At 39.4% G+C, this 18,761-nt stretch overlaps 1 protein-coding gene across 1 annotated transcript; it reads left to right on the top strand.

The window, feature by feature from the left end:
• The first annotated feature begins 127 nt into the window (after nucleotides 1-127).
• LOC148106477 (protein kinase C and casein kinase II substrate protein 3-like) lies at nucleotides 128-17,792 on the top strand. Its single transcript, XM_087841793.1, has 9 exons — nucleotides 128-318; nucleotides 1,148-1,304; nucleotides 2,102-2,337; nucleotides 3,102-3,257; nucleotides 4,354-4,529; nucleotides 5,914-6,034; nucleotides 10,229-10,371; nucleotides 13,940-14,100; nucleotides 16,387-17,792. The coding sequence occupies exons 1-9, from the start codon at nucleotides 163-165 to the stop codon at nucleotides 16,500-16,502; spliced, it is 1,422 nt and encodes a 473-aa protein (XP_087697919.1). The 5' UTR covers nucleotides 128-162; the 3' UTR covers nucleotides 16,503-17,792.
• The last annotated feature ends 969 nt before the right edge of the window (nucleotides 17,793-18,761 follow it).

Raw genomic sequence — 18,761 nt, 5'->3', positions numbered from 1 at the left:
ACACACACAGAGATAGTGGCGTATTTAGTGCTTTTAAAACTCTGTGTGTGTGTGTGTTGTTTTGTTTTTTAACAAAATTGAACAAAAAACGTTCAGAAAGTTGAAGTGCATAGATGTACTTGGAATCAAACAAGATCATGTTAGTGAACCTGTTAAAATTTTATGAAAAAAATAATTTCTCTCTTTCATGCTTCTTTCGGGTTTTTCTCCTCCTCAGTTTCTTCTGTAGCCGCCATCATTCCGTGCTGTGGGGCCGACCCCAAGATGTCTTCTAATGGAGACCTAAGTGAGCTGGGGAGCTCTGAGAGCTTCTGGGAGGTACAGTAGTAACACTTTAATTGCTGTCATACATCAGCCGCTCTACAAAACTTAAAACAACACTTAACTTATTATAGCTGTAGTGTTTCAGCCTGCAGACACAGCTTTCTACCCACTCATGCTATTAATTAACCTAACAAGTTGTGAGCTTTCCAACAAGGTCCTTTTTTTCTTATTGGGGTTACGCAACTTTACCAGTCTTTTCTGGCCCATCTTTCAACTTTTTTGAAAATTGAAATCAAAAAACATCCTTTTTTGATTTTTTATTTAATTTTCAAACTTTCATGTTTTTCACTGTTTAAATGTTTTCCAAATCACTGCGATTTAACACCACCAACTCTAGCCTGTGAAAGGATCAACACCTGGCTCAATGTGTTCAGCACACTCTGGACACCATGACCTTCATGTACGGAGTGCTTATTGCAGGAGATGATACTTATCTAAATGTGCCAAACCGGGCGCATGTATATTTAGCTGATCAACAGCACCTGAATGCAGAATAACTAAGAGGCCGAAGCAGCCAGATAAGTCAGTGTGTCAGTCAGCCGGGTCTCCTTACATGCTTTTTATCTAAAGACCGAAGACTGACTTCTTCACAGCCTTCCATGTTGGGAAAAATACACACTCTCACCTCCAGTGGTTGTCTCCCCTTTTTTGTTTTTTAATCTCAGTTTCGATCATCTCTACATCATTTATCCACCAAATATGCTTCAGTCCAAACTGTTGTTGCTAATGTCTAGATACAACGATGACATGAATAGAACTCAGGGAGTGACTGACGCTGTTCTGTTTCCTCGCTCCTGTTTGGTTCGTTGGTGTGTCTCTGCAGCCGGGGAACTACAAAAGGACGGTAAAGCGGATTGACGATGGCCAAAGGCTGTGCAATGAGCTAGTCACCTGCTTCCAGGAGAGAGCCAAGATAGAAAAGCACTACGCTCTTCAGCTGAGTGACTGGGCCAAGAGGTGGAGGGTTGTTGTGGAGAAAGGTGAGTTTAAATGCTAGCTTTTTATAAAACAGTGGATATAGCCACCAGTTAGCTTCCATCAAACGTCACCACATTTGGATAGAAATTATATATGTGTATATATGTGTATGTGTGTGTGTGTATGTGTGTATATATATATATATATATATATATATATATATATATATATATATATATATATATATATATATATATATATATATATACACATATACATATATATATGTATATGTGTGTATATATATATGTATGTATGTATATGTGTGTATATATATATGTATGTATGTATATGTGTGTATATATATATATATATATGTATGTATGTATATGCGTGTATATATATATATATATATATATATATATATATATATATATGTATGTATATGTGTGTATATATATATATATATATATATATATATATATATATATATATATATATATATATATATATATATATATGTATGTATGTATATATAAAAACACAGGAATTGCAAATGTCGCATTTATGATATAAATGGGATATGTTTGGGATTTCTATTTAAATATGACCAAGATGATAACTTAGCTGGCTAAATTTGTTACAAGTTAATATTTTGTTCATCATCTAATAAATGAAGTCATCCATCTTTAATTTGGTAGCAAAGCTCACGATGTTTATGGAAATCCCCATCAAAATATCCACAGGCGAAGTTTCACAACACTGACCTACAATTAATTGTGTAAACATGTAGACAAATGCGGACGAGTGATTTTTATGTAGTGATAACCTGAAGGGGTGCTTTCTCACGTTTATTTAGGGCCCCAATATGGTACACTGGAGAAGGCTTGGCATGCCTTCATGCAAGCGGCTGACCGACTCAGCGAGCTGCACATGGAGCTGCGGGAGCGGCTGGCGGGTGAGGACAGCGAGAAAGTGCGCAGCTGGCAAAAAGAGGCCTTCCACAAGCAAATGATGGGAGGTTTCAGAGAGACGAAGGACGCGGATGATGGCTTCCGCAAAGCTCAGAAGCCCTGGGTCCGTAAGCTGAAGGAGGTGAGTGCAGCCTCAGTAGATTTTCTGACGTTGGTCTGTAGGGCAGTCTGCATCAGTGAGTGGCTGCAGTACACACTAATGGGATTTAATGGAGATGACGTGACTGTAGTGAATATTTGCAAATGGCCAGTGTCTACAAAGTTGTCGTTGAAAGGTTTCTTTTAATGGAAAAAAAAAAAAAGCCAGCAACTGTCTACACATCCTCTTAGCAAATGTCACACATGAAGTTGCTTTATGCTACAGTCACACTATGGAAAACAGTGGTTGGAGACTGTGGCGCAGACACAATTATTGTGACAGTGTGACTTGTAGTCTTGTTAAAATATTTGCATGAAAAACGGGGATCTCACAGCCACCTGCCATCTTCACAGTGACCATTGTGCATCAGGACAGAGATAAAATAGTGGAATCAGTCCACTGTAAGTTTGGGACTACTGCAGACCCTCATAGACTGGAATTTAGCAATTCCTCTACAAAAAGTGACATAATTGGACTTAAATGCGAAATGGCAAGGTTGTGAATCAGTAAATATAAGTAAGTGATTCTTTTGACTATAGTGTCGGTGAATAAACTTGCAGCTATTACGTCATAGGTGATTGTATTTGAGGTAATATTATCACAGGTGTTGAATGGATGTGAGTGAGTCATGGTTCTGATATTACATCTGATGTGTCAATGAGGAGAGATGGGTACATTTTTGGAAAACATTGAAGTTTAGTCTTTACTGAGTTTATAGCAAGTGTTTAACACGTGCGTGTGTCCAGGTGGAGTCAACTAAGAAGAGTTACCATCAGGCCAGGAAAGAGGAGTGGACGGCGGCTAACAGGGAGGCGCACGCCAAGGCTGACCCGACCAAGTCACAAGAGGAAGTTCGCAAATACACAACCCGGGCGGAGCGCTGCAACCAGGACACCGAGAAAGTACGATGCACATGCACACACACTTGAACACGCACATATAAACAGAGTCCCATACATATCTCCTCTTGTACCAGTCTGGGTGTGTCTGAGTCCAGAAAAACATACCTGTGTATGTTTTTTAACTTTGAAACATGACCGGACTTGTCTCCTCGACTTTCCACTTGTAACAAACCCAACGGTTGAGGAGTAGTTCCAGGACCCGGAGAGGGAAATGATCAACCAAACAACAAAAAAACGAAGGAAATCCTGAGACGTGTTCATTTAGTACGCACAGCGTTGTCAGGCAGCCAAGGACCTCTTGAGCAATGTTGATCTCAACAAGGAAATGAAATCCAATATCATTACTCATTCACAGCTTGAAATAAAATACACCCAAAAAAGCCTTCAGTCCTCAATCACTTGTCTCAACCAGTCTCAGCGCCCCGTGTTGGTATCTGCTGCGTTTAATCACTGCACACTTTATGTAATCATTAAGATGTTTAAATATTTTATTCAGTGGGTTCTTACAAGAGTTCACAGAAGAAGAAGACAGTCTAATTATGGCGGGTTCTAGTCACCAGCATGTTATCAGTGTAAATAATACTTACTAAAGATGGAGAGCTGTTCATACTGTGTGCATAATAAAATAAAATAAAAAAACTCCCAGAATTCAGTTGGTCACTCTTGCACTCTTGACATTAAGTATTATTCAAAGTGTCTTAGATAAATCAGGAAATATGGAAAAGTTGAGTTCTTTTGTCACTTTGAATATTTTTTTATTCATCTGAACTACACTGGAAGCTGATTTAAATCCATAAATAAAATAAAGTAATGTTAGATAAAATAAATTTACTTAAATGATTGAACAAAAAATGCAATTCTGAATAAAGCTTGAAATGTCTCATTATTAAAATAGAATAAAACTACAATGAGTTTTATAGCTGCTTTCCAAAGGTTTTTATTCTGCTCTTTGGAACAGACAGTCCTGCACATATACTCAAAGCATGCAAGACACATGCACCTGAGTAAGACCATGAAGTGTAATTGAAATGGTGCATTTAACAAAACACACATTGGTGTACTACGCAGTAGCTCAGTGTGTGTGTGTTTATGGCAGGTAAAGGAGCGCTACTCAAAGGCCTTGGAGGAGCTGAACCGCTGTAACCCCCGCTACATGGAGGACATGGAGCAGGTATTCGACTTAACCCAGGAGGCCGAGCGCAAGAGGCTGTGTTTCTTTAAAGATGTCCTGCTCGACATCCATACACACCTTGACCTATCCTCCAAAGACAGGTAAGGAAAAATCCACATGCTTGTATTTAGATATCCAAAATTACGTGGATCGCGAATCAAGCGATCCATGACTCACAGCGAAGGCATGCAGAGCTGCGAAGGCACAGATGTCGGTCTGAACATGTGCGTATGTACACAGGGGTTAATGGAAAACTCTTGCTGTTGTCCATTAACTGTTGACCTCATATTTTATTTAAACAAGCAACTTTACCAATAATGGTTACCATGGCAAAGTCCAGCCAACTCTGTCCAAATATTGAGCAAATTAACCCTTGAAGAAACTGCTCTTTTGAAGAGCAGTTTCTCACTGTGTGAACGTATTTTTTAAACTCTGAGAGACTTCCTCTGGTATCCATGTATTTATTCCAGAGCACCGATATATATGTGTATATAAAACATTACTTAAGAAAGATTTGCGGAGTCGGAATGATCAAATAAAAAGCCTGAACACGTGTTTCTTTAGTCCCACAGTGAGCATGTTTCCTGCAGCTACAATAAATATGAAATTGTATAATATCATATAACTCACAGCCTTTACAGTATGCTTTTCTTTAAGCCTTTAGTGTTATGTCAGTTAGAGGCTGCAGACCACGTTGGATGATGAGTTAATTTATAAAGGACCAATGGGAATACTTTTTCACCCACCTCCCCCATGTGACACTAGTCAGTAAGGCTTTAAACATGGGGGGATAATATTCAACTACTGGTGCGAAATGTGTGTTAACTAGATGGTTCGTCCTGGTACATATTACAGAGAGTGGAAAGAAAATCCCCCCAAAAAACCATGTTCCATCTCTGCGATAAGTTTGAGATCCTTTAAAAAAAAATAATTAAAAAACACTTTGAGAGTGTGTCGGGGGAAAAAGCTGCCCTCTTACCAGCTGTTCCTTTGGAAGGTTGGATGTAGATGAAGATATGTTGTTGTTGTTTTTTTTCTTCATGTTATATCTGAGCGTATACAAACCAGCTCAGTGCTGATGAAGCTGATTAGAAAGTATGCAGCGTGCATTCATCTTATCTCAAATCCCACCTTTAAAGGACGGCTCTAGGGTTCTCGATGCCCAGCCCTGTGAGTAAACAGGACCTATCAGGAACCTGCTACTGTAAATTCAAAATGCACTGTGTCGATTTTAATTCTCTCCGTGTTCAACCAGCAAGTACAGTCTGTTGTTTTCTTTGACAACTGCTTCCTGCTTCAATAAGTAATCTTTTATGACTTTAGAAGATCACCAACTTAGAAACCTGTCTTTTCCTGATGAAGCAGGGTTAATGACAAGTGTCTCTAAACATGCGTTACAGGGTGCAAAGCCAGATGAAAGATGGTCTGCAGATTGATGACAGAGTGTCAATCAATGTGATTATTCACTCCCTTTCTGTCCATTAGCTTCAAAGCCTTGTACCAGGACCTGGGCCAGACCATTCGTGCAGCCAACGAAACTGAAGACCTCAGATGGTGGAGGAACACCCACGGACCGGGCATGAGCATGAACTGGCCCCAGTTTGAGGTGTGAAAACACAAACTCTGTTCACCCTGTCGCGTATGAATTATTTTGTTTTGCTTTGTTTTTTTCTGTGCAGTCATCTACATCTGTGTGTGTGTTATCCGTGCTGTGGGAACGTAAATCTGTTGAAACGGTCACATTCAACAGGACTTGACCTCAGTTTGGTTAAATACTCATTATGTAAATATTGTAAATCATTAACTTTGAGTTTGAGGACTCCATTTAAAGTTGAGGAAATGATTATTTTAGGGGTTGTTAAAGGACATTGTAGTGATTTGCATTGAATTCCCGAGGAGATGGAAACATGACTCTGTGTGTTTTAGGGGACGGACTGAATATTAAGCAGGGTTCCAGTGAAAGCCTCATTTTGTGACTGAAAGCTCTGAGTGGGGTTAGGAATGTCAAACACACACACACACACACACACACATACAAACACATACAAACACAGATTAGTTTCTAGTGGAATGGAACTTGCACCTCACTGCTGCAGACAGGACCAATAAATACAAATATTTACATATGGAAAAACACAAACAACAGTGCAAATGATTGTTGTGCAGGAATTCAGATTAGAGTCTCAGGATTCTGTAGTCTGCTTAGCATATGTGACAAAATAGTTTTTTTGTTGTTGTTGTTGTTTTTTTAATGAAACTACTGTTTCATGTAAATTCTTTTTCAAAAAACAAGAATAACCTAAAGGACACTTTCTGAGTTTTTGTTTAATTTGCACAGCCAGGGTTACATGTCCAAAATTTTCTCCATGGTCCTGGGGTTTTGGCGTGAATTAAAGAAACTACATACACTGTGTTTTCCCAGGCATGTTGTTTTTCCCTTGGGATACTGTAATATTCTGCATACGTCCATAATAGTTACATTGTAAGAAAGGTATATTAGCGTATTCTACAATACCCTAATTATAGAATATGATTCTTATCATACAAAGGAGAACCATCGTATTTTAGTGGAAATGAAACAGTTACTCATTATTCCTTTCTTTTAAAAATAGAGTATACACCAATAAGACATAAAATTGTGTGGGTCCTTTTTTTTTTCTGCCAAAGTAGCCCTGAAGGCGAGCAGTGGTATCTGCACCAAGATGTTAGTAACAGATCCTGTTGTCCTGTAAGTTTTGAGGTTAGCCTCCATGGATCGCATAGTTTTGTCCAGCACATCCCACAGATCACCAATGGGACTGAGATCTGGGGAATTTGGAGGCCAAGTAAACACCTTAAACTCATTGTTGTGCTTCTCAAACCATTCCTGAACCATTTTTGCTTTGTGGCAGAGTGCAGTATCCTGCTGAAAGAAGCCATCGGGGAATATTGTTTCCATAAAAGGCTGTAGATGCTTTGCAGCAATGCTTAGGTAGGTGGTACATGTGAAAGTAACATCCTTATGGATGGCAGGACCCAAGGTTTCCCAGCAGAACATTGTCCAAAGCATCACACTGCCTCTGCTAGCTTGCCTTCTTCACATACTGAATCCTGGTGCCAGGTGTTTCTCAGAACGAACATTAACTTTTGTGTCTTGGATTAGACCACGTGGGCCGACCTTCGCTCCCCACAAGTCCGGTCATACATCCATCCACCACTGTTTCTTTCTTGGACCACTTTTGATGGATACTAACCCCTGCAGACTGAGAACACACCATAAGAGCTGCAGTTTTGGAGATGCTGACCCAGTCATCTAGCCATCACAATTTAGTCCTTCTCAAACTCACTCAAATCCTTGTCCATTTTTCTTCTAACACTCAACTTTGAGGAAAAAATATTCATTTGTTCCCTAAAGTATCCCACCCACTAACAGGTACCATGGTAAAGAGATAACCACTGTGATTCACTTCACCTGTCTTTGCTTGTAATGTTTTGTCTGATCGGTGTAAATTGTTTTTTCTTTCTTTGAAAACTGACAGCTGTTACCAGTTTTAGCAGTATTGTTAGAAGTGTAATTATTTTTAGGTACTGCAATATGCATTGCAAATTTAGGAGTGTAGAGCAACTGCACTTGAAGTCGGTAGTCTGTATGATGAAGTGCTCGCCAAGTTTGGTTTCAAGAAGTCTTTTTATCTCACTGTTTAAAACACAAAAGAGAGAAACAGTGACTTCTTACACGTCTCCAGAATGTTACATATTGCGTACTTCCCCACCCTCTTTGCTGTCTGCTCCTGAGTCACAGTCAGGGTCAGTCATTGTGAATGTTGTACTGTCCTATTTTCTCTCTGTGCGTGGTTCGGCAGAGCCTCTTCTTACATTATCTGGATTCTTGCCTCTCATCCTCCACCTTTATTTCTGGCAGCCACACACTTCCCCGCTATGTTTACTGTTCCAGACCTGGAGCTTTGAATTTCAAATTATAGAAAAGACTCTGCATGTAACATCCGAACAACACAGTTACTTAAAGTCTGACAGAAGATTTTTGGATGATCTCAAATCCATTTGTTTGATCAAACATACTTTAGCTTTTCTCTGAAGTATTTTTTTGTTTTGGTTAATAAAAACTGAAGCATCGTTACTGCTTTAGTAGAGACGTTCGAGTGGTAGCACACAGCTGAAGATGGTTTAGGTAATTATAAAGTACATCGGTTGTGCTGCTTGACATCTGCTGGACGTCTGTCTGTCCTGGTGGAGGGATCTCTCCACTTTCCTTATATAGATTTGTTTTTCTCAGTTCCTGGGTTTTGCACACATGCACATTTTCAGCGTTATCAATGAGTCTGATCTTTGGATTCTGTATTTTAAGATTATTAGGTTAACATTATTGCAGTGATGACAAAGTAAACACTTTTTTTTTTTTTTACCTTCCTCAGTTATTCTTTGCAAAAAGTAAGCAAGTGGAAGATCCTGGCAGGGATAAGTGTCTTTTCTGTCCTCTGAGGAATCTTCTGGCATTCCCACAGTGTCGCTGACATGCAAACAGAGAGCCTTTGTCCCAACACACACACACATGTCTGAACTTGCGAGGACTTTCAGTTAACTACATTCATTCATAACTCCAAGCACGATTCCCCCACTGCGTACAGATCAGGCGAGCAGGAGCTGTACGATGGCTTCACTTGATGGGAAACCTATACACAGCACTTGTCAAGAAGTCTAATTATATCTGTGGTATCTCACTGAACACACACCTCCTGTTGATCAAGGTTCCTCTGAAGACAGCAAATACTAACAAGTCTATCCCCAGCTGCCCACGCCTGCAAGCAGCACCCTGCTATTACAAGATGGTGCGTTAGGTCTGGGTGTGATCTAAAGATTGACAGGGCTTCATGTTGAAACTTATGAATTGTTGTGTTTTTTTTTTTTTTAAGAGTGCACTTTGTTCAGATTTGGTTTCACATTTAAAACTCTCAGGTGTTTTGTGTTGTGATTATATTTTCATATAGCTTTGTGTCTCTATGTAGTTTTCATTGTTCTTGCTCATTTATATTCGACTGTAAAACTATAATATATAATTGTCTGTATTTTAAAACTTGGGTGATAAGTGTTAACAACATGACATAAACACTCTTCATATGGCTAATGAGGCACTTCTGGACTTCAAAGACAATCATTTTTCTAAATCTCGGCATCTTTAATATAAATATTTGTCAGTTTCAGCAGCTCTCTGATTCCCTTTGAGTTTAGCACTGTGGGTTTGACAAAAGAAGAGATCTGAAGATAACGCCTTATGTTCTTTAGCAGTTTTTGAATTGAAACAGTCAACAATGTGCAACAATGACAAGTAGTACCATGTAATGTCAAAAATTAGCTGCATCTTGGGTAACGTTATCAGTGACACAAAGCACCGGTGCTGTTGTCATATCCTTCCACAGATTTTTAGCTGTTATTTGACGCGCTTCTTACAGAATCTGAAGAGAAACGCATTTTGGATGAAGTCTTAACAAGTGTTGTAACACACAGCACTGCTGATCTCGTCTACGTCTTTGGTTTGACTTTGCAAAACCAAATCATTTGCATATCCGTGCATCCATAACAATGTAGTGTAGCACATTGTCTTTCATTCAAATCATCATCCTTTATTTAACTGAATGCAACAGCAGCATACTTTAAAGGCCTAGCTCTGGCTTTTGTTGACTCCCGTGGATGCATCAACAGAGTGTTCATTAAACTTGTGTCACTTATGTCGACATAAACTGATAAAGAAACAAAGACAAAGACCTGAGTCAGTGTAAATAAATGACTGTGTGTCTGTGTGCAGGAGTGGTCTCCAGAGGCAAGTCGCTCCATCAGCAAGAAGATGCACAGTGGAAACTCTGAGGAGAACGTGGTGACCCTCACCAACATCGTCTCCTCTGCTGGAGGTGAAGTCCCACCGAGTCCCATTACCCTGGACACCAGCAGGTAGGAGGACACTGTGGACATGATGTTGGAGTTAATGTTATCATAAACGCCAACATCTGTGCTCTGTTGAGAAGCTATCTGTTGAGATAATTGCGCTTGACTCACAAAGCAGTATACGTAATCTTTTAACCTCCTATAGTCAAAATGTCTACTCACAGACCATAAAGCTGAACCTGGTGGCGAGGTGGATCCATGAAATGGGAGTGAAATATTACATGTGAAAAAAAGGCCAAGTACAGCTGCACTTAGCAGTTGCTGACTAACCAATAAATTATTATTGGTATGACCTCTGACTTTTTTTTTTAAACTTTTTTAACAACAAATAAACCCCAGAGATGACAGGAAACAATTTGGCTTTATGAAAACTATCCAGGATACAGGAGACTTGGTTAAAAATCAAATGTGCAGGTTCTGATGGCCAAATACGATAATAGCAGCGGTAATATTTCTAAAATATGATTTTTGGGATGTGCTTTATATGTTGTGCTTTCAATTTTTTTCCCCCAATATCTCCAAATCTCAACCACAGTTGCTTCAAGGTGCTTTATATTGTAAGTTAAAGACCCTTCAATAACATAGAAAAAAACCCAACAATCAGATGACCCCCGATGAGCAAGCACTTGGCAACAGTAGGAAGGAAAAACTCCCTTTGTAACAGTATGAAACCTCTGGCAAAACCAGGGACCAGTTAAGTAGTTCTTGGTTTTCATTTTTCTACCAAATAGCTGCAGATGCTAGGGTTGGGCTGTATCATACCGTTCACGGTAATACCGGTGTAATTTTGAGCAATGATAGGAAAATGAAATATCGCGATAGAATATGGGTAAAACGCACATGCGCAGTGCCTTTGTTTACATGCGCACATGGCGGCGACGCAGAATGAGAAGAGCGAAAGCGGATCCTTAAATGAAACGGATGAACCAGAATTGGTTTGTAAAAATGCTGCAACTTCAGTGGTGTGGAACTGGTTTAGCTTTCGTCCGTCAGATACACAACAAAGCACTATTTTTGGTAGAGCATGCTAGCATTACCGTGTTGTTTGGAAAATACGGCACACTTAAAATCAATCCTTTGATTTTTCTGAAAGTCGACAGTGTCCCTTATAATCCTGTGCGCCTTATGTATGAATTCTGGTTGTGTTTACTGACCTCAAAACGATTATATGTGGTACACGGCGCTCGAAAATCTGTCAGATGTTTCAGTACGACTTTGCTAAGCTACGAAGCCGCACCGCTTGATGGATTGTGTGGCTGTGTGGCTGTAGCTCAGGTGGTAGAGCAGGTCATCTACTGATCGGAAGGTTGGTGGTTCGATTCCTGGCTTCCCCTAGTCTGCATGCCAAATATCCTTGGGCAAGATACTAACCCCAAATTGCTCTCCGATACATCCATCGGAGTATGAATGTGTGTGAATGTTAGCTATAAAGCACTTAGAAAGATGTGCTTGTGCGAATGGGTCTGAATGGGTGAATGCACAAGTTGTGTAAAGTGCTTTGAGTGCTCAAATGAGTAGAAAAGCGCTATATAAGAACCAGTCGATTTGCCATTTACCATTGTCGGAGCATTATGGCTATCGTAGGCAGGAGCCTCGCGGAGTGATACGTACTGTGCTTCAACATAATATTACCGTATTGTGTGTCTATAACCTCTTTTTAAGTTTTGTGGATATTATACATGGTTATGCTGAGGATATGTCGGCCAGTTTCAACTGGAAATACCTTTTGGTTAAACTGTCAGCAAGGAATTTGCACTGTTACATTTTTATGTAACTTTAATGCACATAAAAAACAGCTGCTTGTTTAAGTGAACATACATTGATGGGGTTTTTGCACTAATAAAGTTGTGGAGTTGTAAAGTATTTTGTCTAGTGTCAATTATATCGTTAGTTATATCGTTATCGCAAATTTTTAAATGTATATCGTGATAAATATTTTTGGTCATATCGCCCTGCTCTAGCAGACACATTTCCACATCTGCCCTGTCTGCAGGAGTCCCCACATGAGAGGGATTGTAATCACTTCTGTGATCTGACCACATGTGTAGCGAAGTGCAAATTAAGTGTCTTAAATTTCATTTGGCGTTTACCTCGCTACACGTGCTTGCAACAGGAACAAAATAACAATACAGTTTTTAGAGATTTTCCACCTGAGCATAAAGAGCTTGTGTTTGCTGTGCACGTGCACATGAATACACAGCATCAATACATAACAAACACACTTCTTGATTTTTTTTATTTATTTATTTTTTTTTAAAAGAAAATTTTAAAGAGAGAGCTGTGCTTGTTGGTTTTGTAAAGTTTTAAAATGGAATGTTGTGGGCTGTTGATTGCAGACTAAACACAAGACTACAATTATGTCTCTCACAGGTGTGTGTGTGTGTGTGTGTCAGAGACGGAGGTAGAAGACAGCATGTGGTTTACTTTCCTTGTTACCTCGTAGTCACCCTGAGGAGTTAACATCCTGTACATAGATGACACTCTTAATTAGTAGCTAGAACATTGTGTGTGTGTGCGTGCGTGCATACACGTGTATCGCTCATGTTGTGAGGACATAAATGTGTTTTGTTTTTTTTTTAAATACAGTCACATAGTGGGGACACGCAACCCCGACCTCACCCACCGTTTGGGGACAGGTCAACATGTAAAGCAATACATTTAGGAGTGAATGCTTGGCATTGGAAATTCATTTAAGTTGGTGTGATGTCTCAAAGGTGGAAACATGACGGTGTGAATGTCACAGGACAGCCATGTTTCCTTAAAAGAATTGCAAACCTGCTCATCTTTATGTACTCCATAATGGGTTTGTTTGTTTGTTTGTTTGTTTGTTTTGAAAAAGAAAAAGAGAGAAAGAGAGAAAAGAAAAATCAATATCAGTGCTACAAATCTAGTTGAACTACAGTACCACATATATGTATATGTGGTCATATAATAATTTTGTTGTTTATTTTATTTTATTTTTTTAAATTGGTGTCTTAAGACAAGCATAAAGAGATTTTTTTTAATTAACAGCGAAGGCTCCTAACCACTATGCTTTGAGCTCTGTTCTTTCCAGTGTAGCTGCTATTGCTGCTGTCATTTGAAGGGATGTAGTACAGGCAACAAAGAGGGAAGTAAGAGTCACAGTTTTTTTTATCTATTTTTAGCCATCCTTCCCACTTTCTAATAATAACACTGGTGTAATGTCCATTTGGTAAGCTGAGACATCACTGGGCTAGATAGTTGGGTATTCTATAAGTCTATATGTGTGTGTGGGCGTGTGTGTTTCTATAACATGCATACATTTTACATCTGTATGTGGTGCTTTCCAAGCTCAGACTTCTGTGAGCCTGACATTTCCACAGGCTACTCTTCCCTGTATATCTGTGATGATAAAAGCGGTGTTTCCCAGGAGATGCCGTGCAGCTGAAACACCTCAATTCACTCATGTGATGTAAGCCAGGAAAATGGGAAAACTCAAAATGGGAAAATTTGCCTATTACCAACTTATGTCTGTGGAAATGTTCATGTTATTTTTGGCAAATGGAAAAGTTCAAACTTGACTTTTTACGCCTCTATCCCTCTTCTCTCACAGGGTGAAAGATTATTCATCAGACTGGTCAGATGATGAAAGTCCAAAGAAGGTGGCGGTAAATGGCGTCGGGGAGGAGGAAGAAGAGCAGGTAGAGGGAGTGCGAGTCAAAGCACTCTATGATTACACGGGCCAGGAAGCCGATGAGCTCAGCTTTAAAGCAGGTATTAACCCCTACTAATGCTTTTTAGTTGGAAGGCATCACAGAGAAGAGTGCTGGGCAGGTTTTTCTGCCTGTGATGCCTCATCTTAAGAATGACATACATACTCGTGTCAAACATGTTGTTCCAGACAACATGTTTGACACTGATCCTCAAATGCAGTAAGAGTGTAATGCAGAGTGGTGCATAAACACACACACATTACATCTTACTTTTTTTGAACTGATAAAACTAATGCATGAACGACTCCATCTAAGTTTCCACAGAAAGAAGTATACATGCATAGAAAAGTTTACTTCTCTGAGCATAAGAGGGTAGATTTGTGCTACTCTCTTCCATGTTTCTGTGGCTTCAGTTGGATCGTCATTACAAAAGTTGTATGTACAAAGCTTGCTGAAAGCACTCACATATCTCTGGATACTGGAAATGAAAGCATTCAGGCTTTTGTTTGTTTGTTTGTTTGTTTTTAATTAGACTTAATGACCCCCACAGGAATGCTTTTATTTTGTAGAACAATTAACTTTTCCAGCTTTCACATGAAAATAAAACGCTCAGCTTTTTGCCTACATGCATCTAAATATTATCAGTGCATTACTGTAGCTTTTCAGTGACTAATCTGATTGTAATTGTAAGGTCTGGTAAGCTGAGTAAAGCCAAATGCCCAAAAAAGAAACGACTAATGTAAATGAAGAGGAAATAAAATAATGAATATAAAAATATTGAGTTGATAGTTAATGGATGTGTGCTTCTGGTTGTTTGATTTTTTTTAAGTTAATTGATTTGAAAGGAATATTTCAGGGTCAGTCACGCAGTGACGCAGGAAGTGGTCGAAAAATATCACCAGACCAGTTGGCGAGTAAAAGGTGCTTGTTGTTGCTAGATGAAACCAGCTGTAAAAAGGCATACAGTGCTACAGCAAAAATCTCCTTGTCATTTCTTTGGCCGGTAGCAGGTTGCTGCTGTCATTAGTCATTTGTATGGGAGATGCCAACCACTCTTCCCAGGAGCTATGAAACTGAAGAGTGTGCTGCTAACTGTGAATGGAGAACATTCACCTTCAAAGTAAAAGTTCTGCCTTTTCAAACATGTAGTTTCAGCAGTAAAGCCCAACTTTTACTTTGAAGGGAAATGTTTTCTGCCAACCTGCCTACTCGTTGGCAGATACATTTTTCCTTAGTGACCAGAAGTTGTCGGAGGGGTTGCAACTGCTCTCTAGGTCAATTTGACTGAGGCTACCTGTGTGTACCGTGTATCCTCATTAATTATTTTTATATTTAAAGCAACTCCACAGAAAATGTTTGGGAGAAAGCCTCACAGCGGGGGTGTAACAAATCTTGCTGCGTCCCTCCTCCTCTTTACACTCCTCGCAGTCAAGAGGAAAGAAGCTGCTGTATACCAGGCAAATGGTACTCCGTTTAGTATAGAGGATAAATAATGGACATAATCAAAAGAAAGAAGGGGACGGACAAAAAGACCCCCAAAATTAATATGTAGGTATATAATATATCTCCAAAATTTGAACATGAATTCATTGGAAAATTCCTAAACTTAAAAGAAAATTGTGTACTGCAAGTTGACATTGAATAAGAAACATAAGAAATTTACAAATCTGTAAAGCACATCTGCAAATATTTGGAGGACAAACACAAAAAGTTTCTTTTCTTTCTTTTTTTCTTCTTCTTCTTTTTTTTTTTTTGGTCTTTTCCAGTGGCAAAAAACCCCACATTCTGCTGCAGGTGCAGAAATGAGAAAAATTGAGATGAAGCTTAACGTGTTGTTAAACATAACAGAGGTTTAAAGCTGCTGTGGTGTACAGTAACTCTCACCAAGCTAATGGGACTTGATGGGACCACTGAGCTTAACCCAGCTCAGCTCAGCTGTGTAGGGAGGTTTTTATTTCCATGAAAGATTCGTCCCTGACTTTTGGGGGAGTCAGAGCCAGCCTGTTTGTATCGCACAAGCAAACTTCCAAGAGCTTTTTACTGAACATATTACAACATAAAGTGAAAAAATACACAAAACCTTTAAATTCCATTAGAAGGCACAATTACAGAAAATTGATGTGCTGGGGAAAGATCCTGCATTACTGCACTTCTGTAAGTCCTGTACTGTAGATCAGAATCTCAAGCACAGCTGTGGAAACAGGAGATTTTAACTTGTTTTTAACTTGTTTTAAACAGGAGGCCAAAGTCCTGCGTTTTGCTTGTATTTTGCAGGCATATCCAGTCAGTATCCAATTATTCATTTAAATGAACGTGACTAAAGCCAAACTGACTCTCATCCTTCCAGGGGAGGAGCTACTGAAGCTGGGAGAAGAGGACGAGCAGGGTTGGTGTAAAGGACAGCTGAGCAATGGCCAGATTGGCCTCTACCCCGCCAACTACGTGCAGGTCATTGCGTCCTGATGGCGCCCCCTCTATGGCCACCCAATAGCAACGCTGCAATCAAGATACCAGGACTAATTAAAAGGTGTTAGTGCTGAACAGTAGACCCACCTTTTTTGAAAACAGCCTGGGTTTGTTTTTTTTGTTGCTGACTGTAAAAAAAAAAAAAAATTAAGCATGTTTTTGTAAATTCAACCAGTGCAAAAGTTTCCTTATTCGTGATGGATTGTTCAATCAACAAGACGTCAGCGGCACAGTCGATTGGTAGAAGCTTTAGCTTCAGGCAGAGAAGCATCCAGAGGCCTGCCAAACAAACTGTAAACATGCATGTTTGTTCTGTCATATCTTTGTTTTCTAAAGGGATGTTTTATTGTTTAGTCCAAAAAGAATAAGACTGGGTGGAGATGAGGTGAGCAGCAGCCATTACAGCTGGCTCACTCACAAGATTTCAGTGTCGGTTTTGAGTTTTCTTGGATCCAGCATCCATGGGCCATCACCAGGAACTCCACAGCTTTCTCTGCTCAGCTGTGGTGACTGCTGCTGTTTCAAATGAAAAAACACTGACTGTGCCTTAGTCGATAAGGTCTGAAATATACAGCGCCACCCTACTGTCTGACTGAATTGCACCCTGGTAACAGCTGTCTGCTGTATAATGGGCTCATGGCCTCCTTCTAAACACGGAAAAAACCTTTAAAACTTCGGGTACATTACAGTAAATTTAATTATGCAGGCAGCACTTGATTGGCTTTCATTTAGCTTGATATTTGTGGGCTTTGGTTACTTTTTAGACACTTTTTTTATGTGACAGCTGTTTTTTTTTTTGTTTGTTTGTTTGTTTTTTTCATATTAAGTCACGCGAGTTTGCAGATAAGCAGTTGCTTCCCCCCCCTCCCCCCCTCATAATTAATCATTAGACGGATCAAAGCAGTAACGTCGACTGTTACCTCTGTGTCTTTTTAATCTATACATGTTTTTTTGTTGCTAGTCTGATTTGCTATGCTGGGATCACAATGCAAAATCATCTCAGACATCTAAAAACAAAAAAAAGTAATAAGTTAATATTTTTTTTTATTATGTCAGGTTTGGGGGTTTTTCATGTTTAAATTTGTGTCTTACATACAAGGAAGTCTCTTCTTTCCCTGTTAATCTTATCCCTGCTACAGCTAACCCACATAGATGCTAAAATAGAAGATATTAGATCTACTAGATTGGTCTGTGGATTCTTTCTTTTTCTTTCCATAATTGTAACATATACATATACAGTACTTACAGGGAGAAGCAACAATAAAAAGCTTTCTACAGCTGAATGTTTCACAGAACATCTTTTGTGCTCATCAAAAGGGTAAATGCTCATATTATAGCTTAAAGCTCCCAAATATCAGAACTCCAGTATCTCAGAGTATTGCATTTCTTATTATCACCGGCACAAGGAGGGTAAGCCACAGAAGGTCATTGCTGAGGAGGCTAGCTGTTTGGAGTGCTGTGTCAAATCATGTTAATGGGAAACTGAGTGGAAGGGAACAATGTAGGAAAAGAAAACTGGGATGAAACGCCAGTTTTGGGAAGATTTCCATTTTCATAAGTTGGTTCTTCAGCAGCACATACTGCTGAACCTCTTGTTGCTTTGGCTGGAAACATGCAAATACAATTCAGCACAGGGAAGCATCAGCTTGTGTCTTCATACATCTTATACAATGAAACTAGAACACAAACTGCTGTCCCTGTTGTCATGACAACACTAAGCTTTGCATGTAAAATCTTGCAAACCGGTCTGCGTGTATGACTTAAAAAAAAATACTCTTTTGATCTGAAACTTCTGCTTTACCCTTTACGGCCACTGGAGCATTATGTGGTTCCCTTCATGGATGATGTTTTCATTGTTTAATGCAGTCACCTGGAGCCCCAGACAAACCTTCCAGAGCAGAGTTATCAGGAATAATCACCAGTAATTAGATAAAAAAAAATCTAATTCTACGCTTCATGAAATACACTTTATTCACCAGTCTCTAAACATCAAAGCAACCTTAAAATTACAGGCATTCAAAATCTACAGGAAAATGAATTCCACAAAGGCACAGACAGTAGTCAGCAACAGCCTTGTTAAAGGTTATATTAATAAAGGCTAAAGCTAATCTTTGCTACAATATAATCTTCTGGCATTGAAAAGTTGGTGAACACTTGATCACATCAACCAGAAACAAATGCATGAGCAGAAACCGTCCTTGCCACACAAGCTGGAGTGTCGCCCTTACGACAGGCCTCGCTTCTTGGCAGTCAGAC

Source organism: Neolamprologus brichardi, chromosome 1 (genome assembly GCF_056152115.1).
Source record: "Neolamprologus brichardi isolate AB-2024 chromosome 1, ASM5615211v1, whole genome shotgun sequence".
In the NCBI taxonomy this organism is placed as follows: domain Eukaryota; kingdom Metazoa; phylum Chordata; class Actinopteri; order Cichliformes; family Cichlidae; genus Neolamprologus; species Neolamprologus brichardi.
This window is presented reverse-complemented; position numbering and strand designations above follow the sequence as displayed.

What these genes read in the sequence shown, in the direction of transcription:
- LOC148106477 (XM_087841793.1), top strand. Translation starts at nt 163, where the DNA reads ATGAAAAAAATAATTTCTCTCTTTCATGCTTCTTTCGGGTTTTTCTCC. An exon ending in GGGTCCGTAAGCTGAAGGAG is followed by an intron (nt 2,338 to 3,101) that starts GTGAGTGCAGCC and finishes GCGTGTGTCCAG; the next exon opens with GTGGAGTCAACTAAGAAGAG. An exon ending in TGAACTGGCCCCAGTTTGAG is followed by an intron (nt 6,035 to 10,228) that starts GTGTGAAAACAC and finishes GTCTGTGTGCAG; the next exon opens with GAGTGGTCTCCAGAGGCAAG.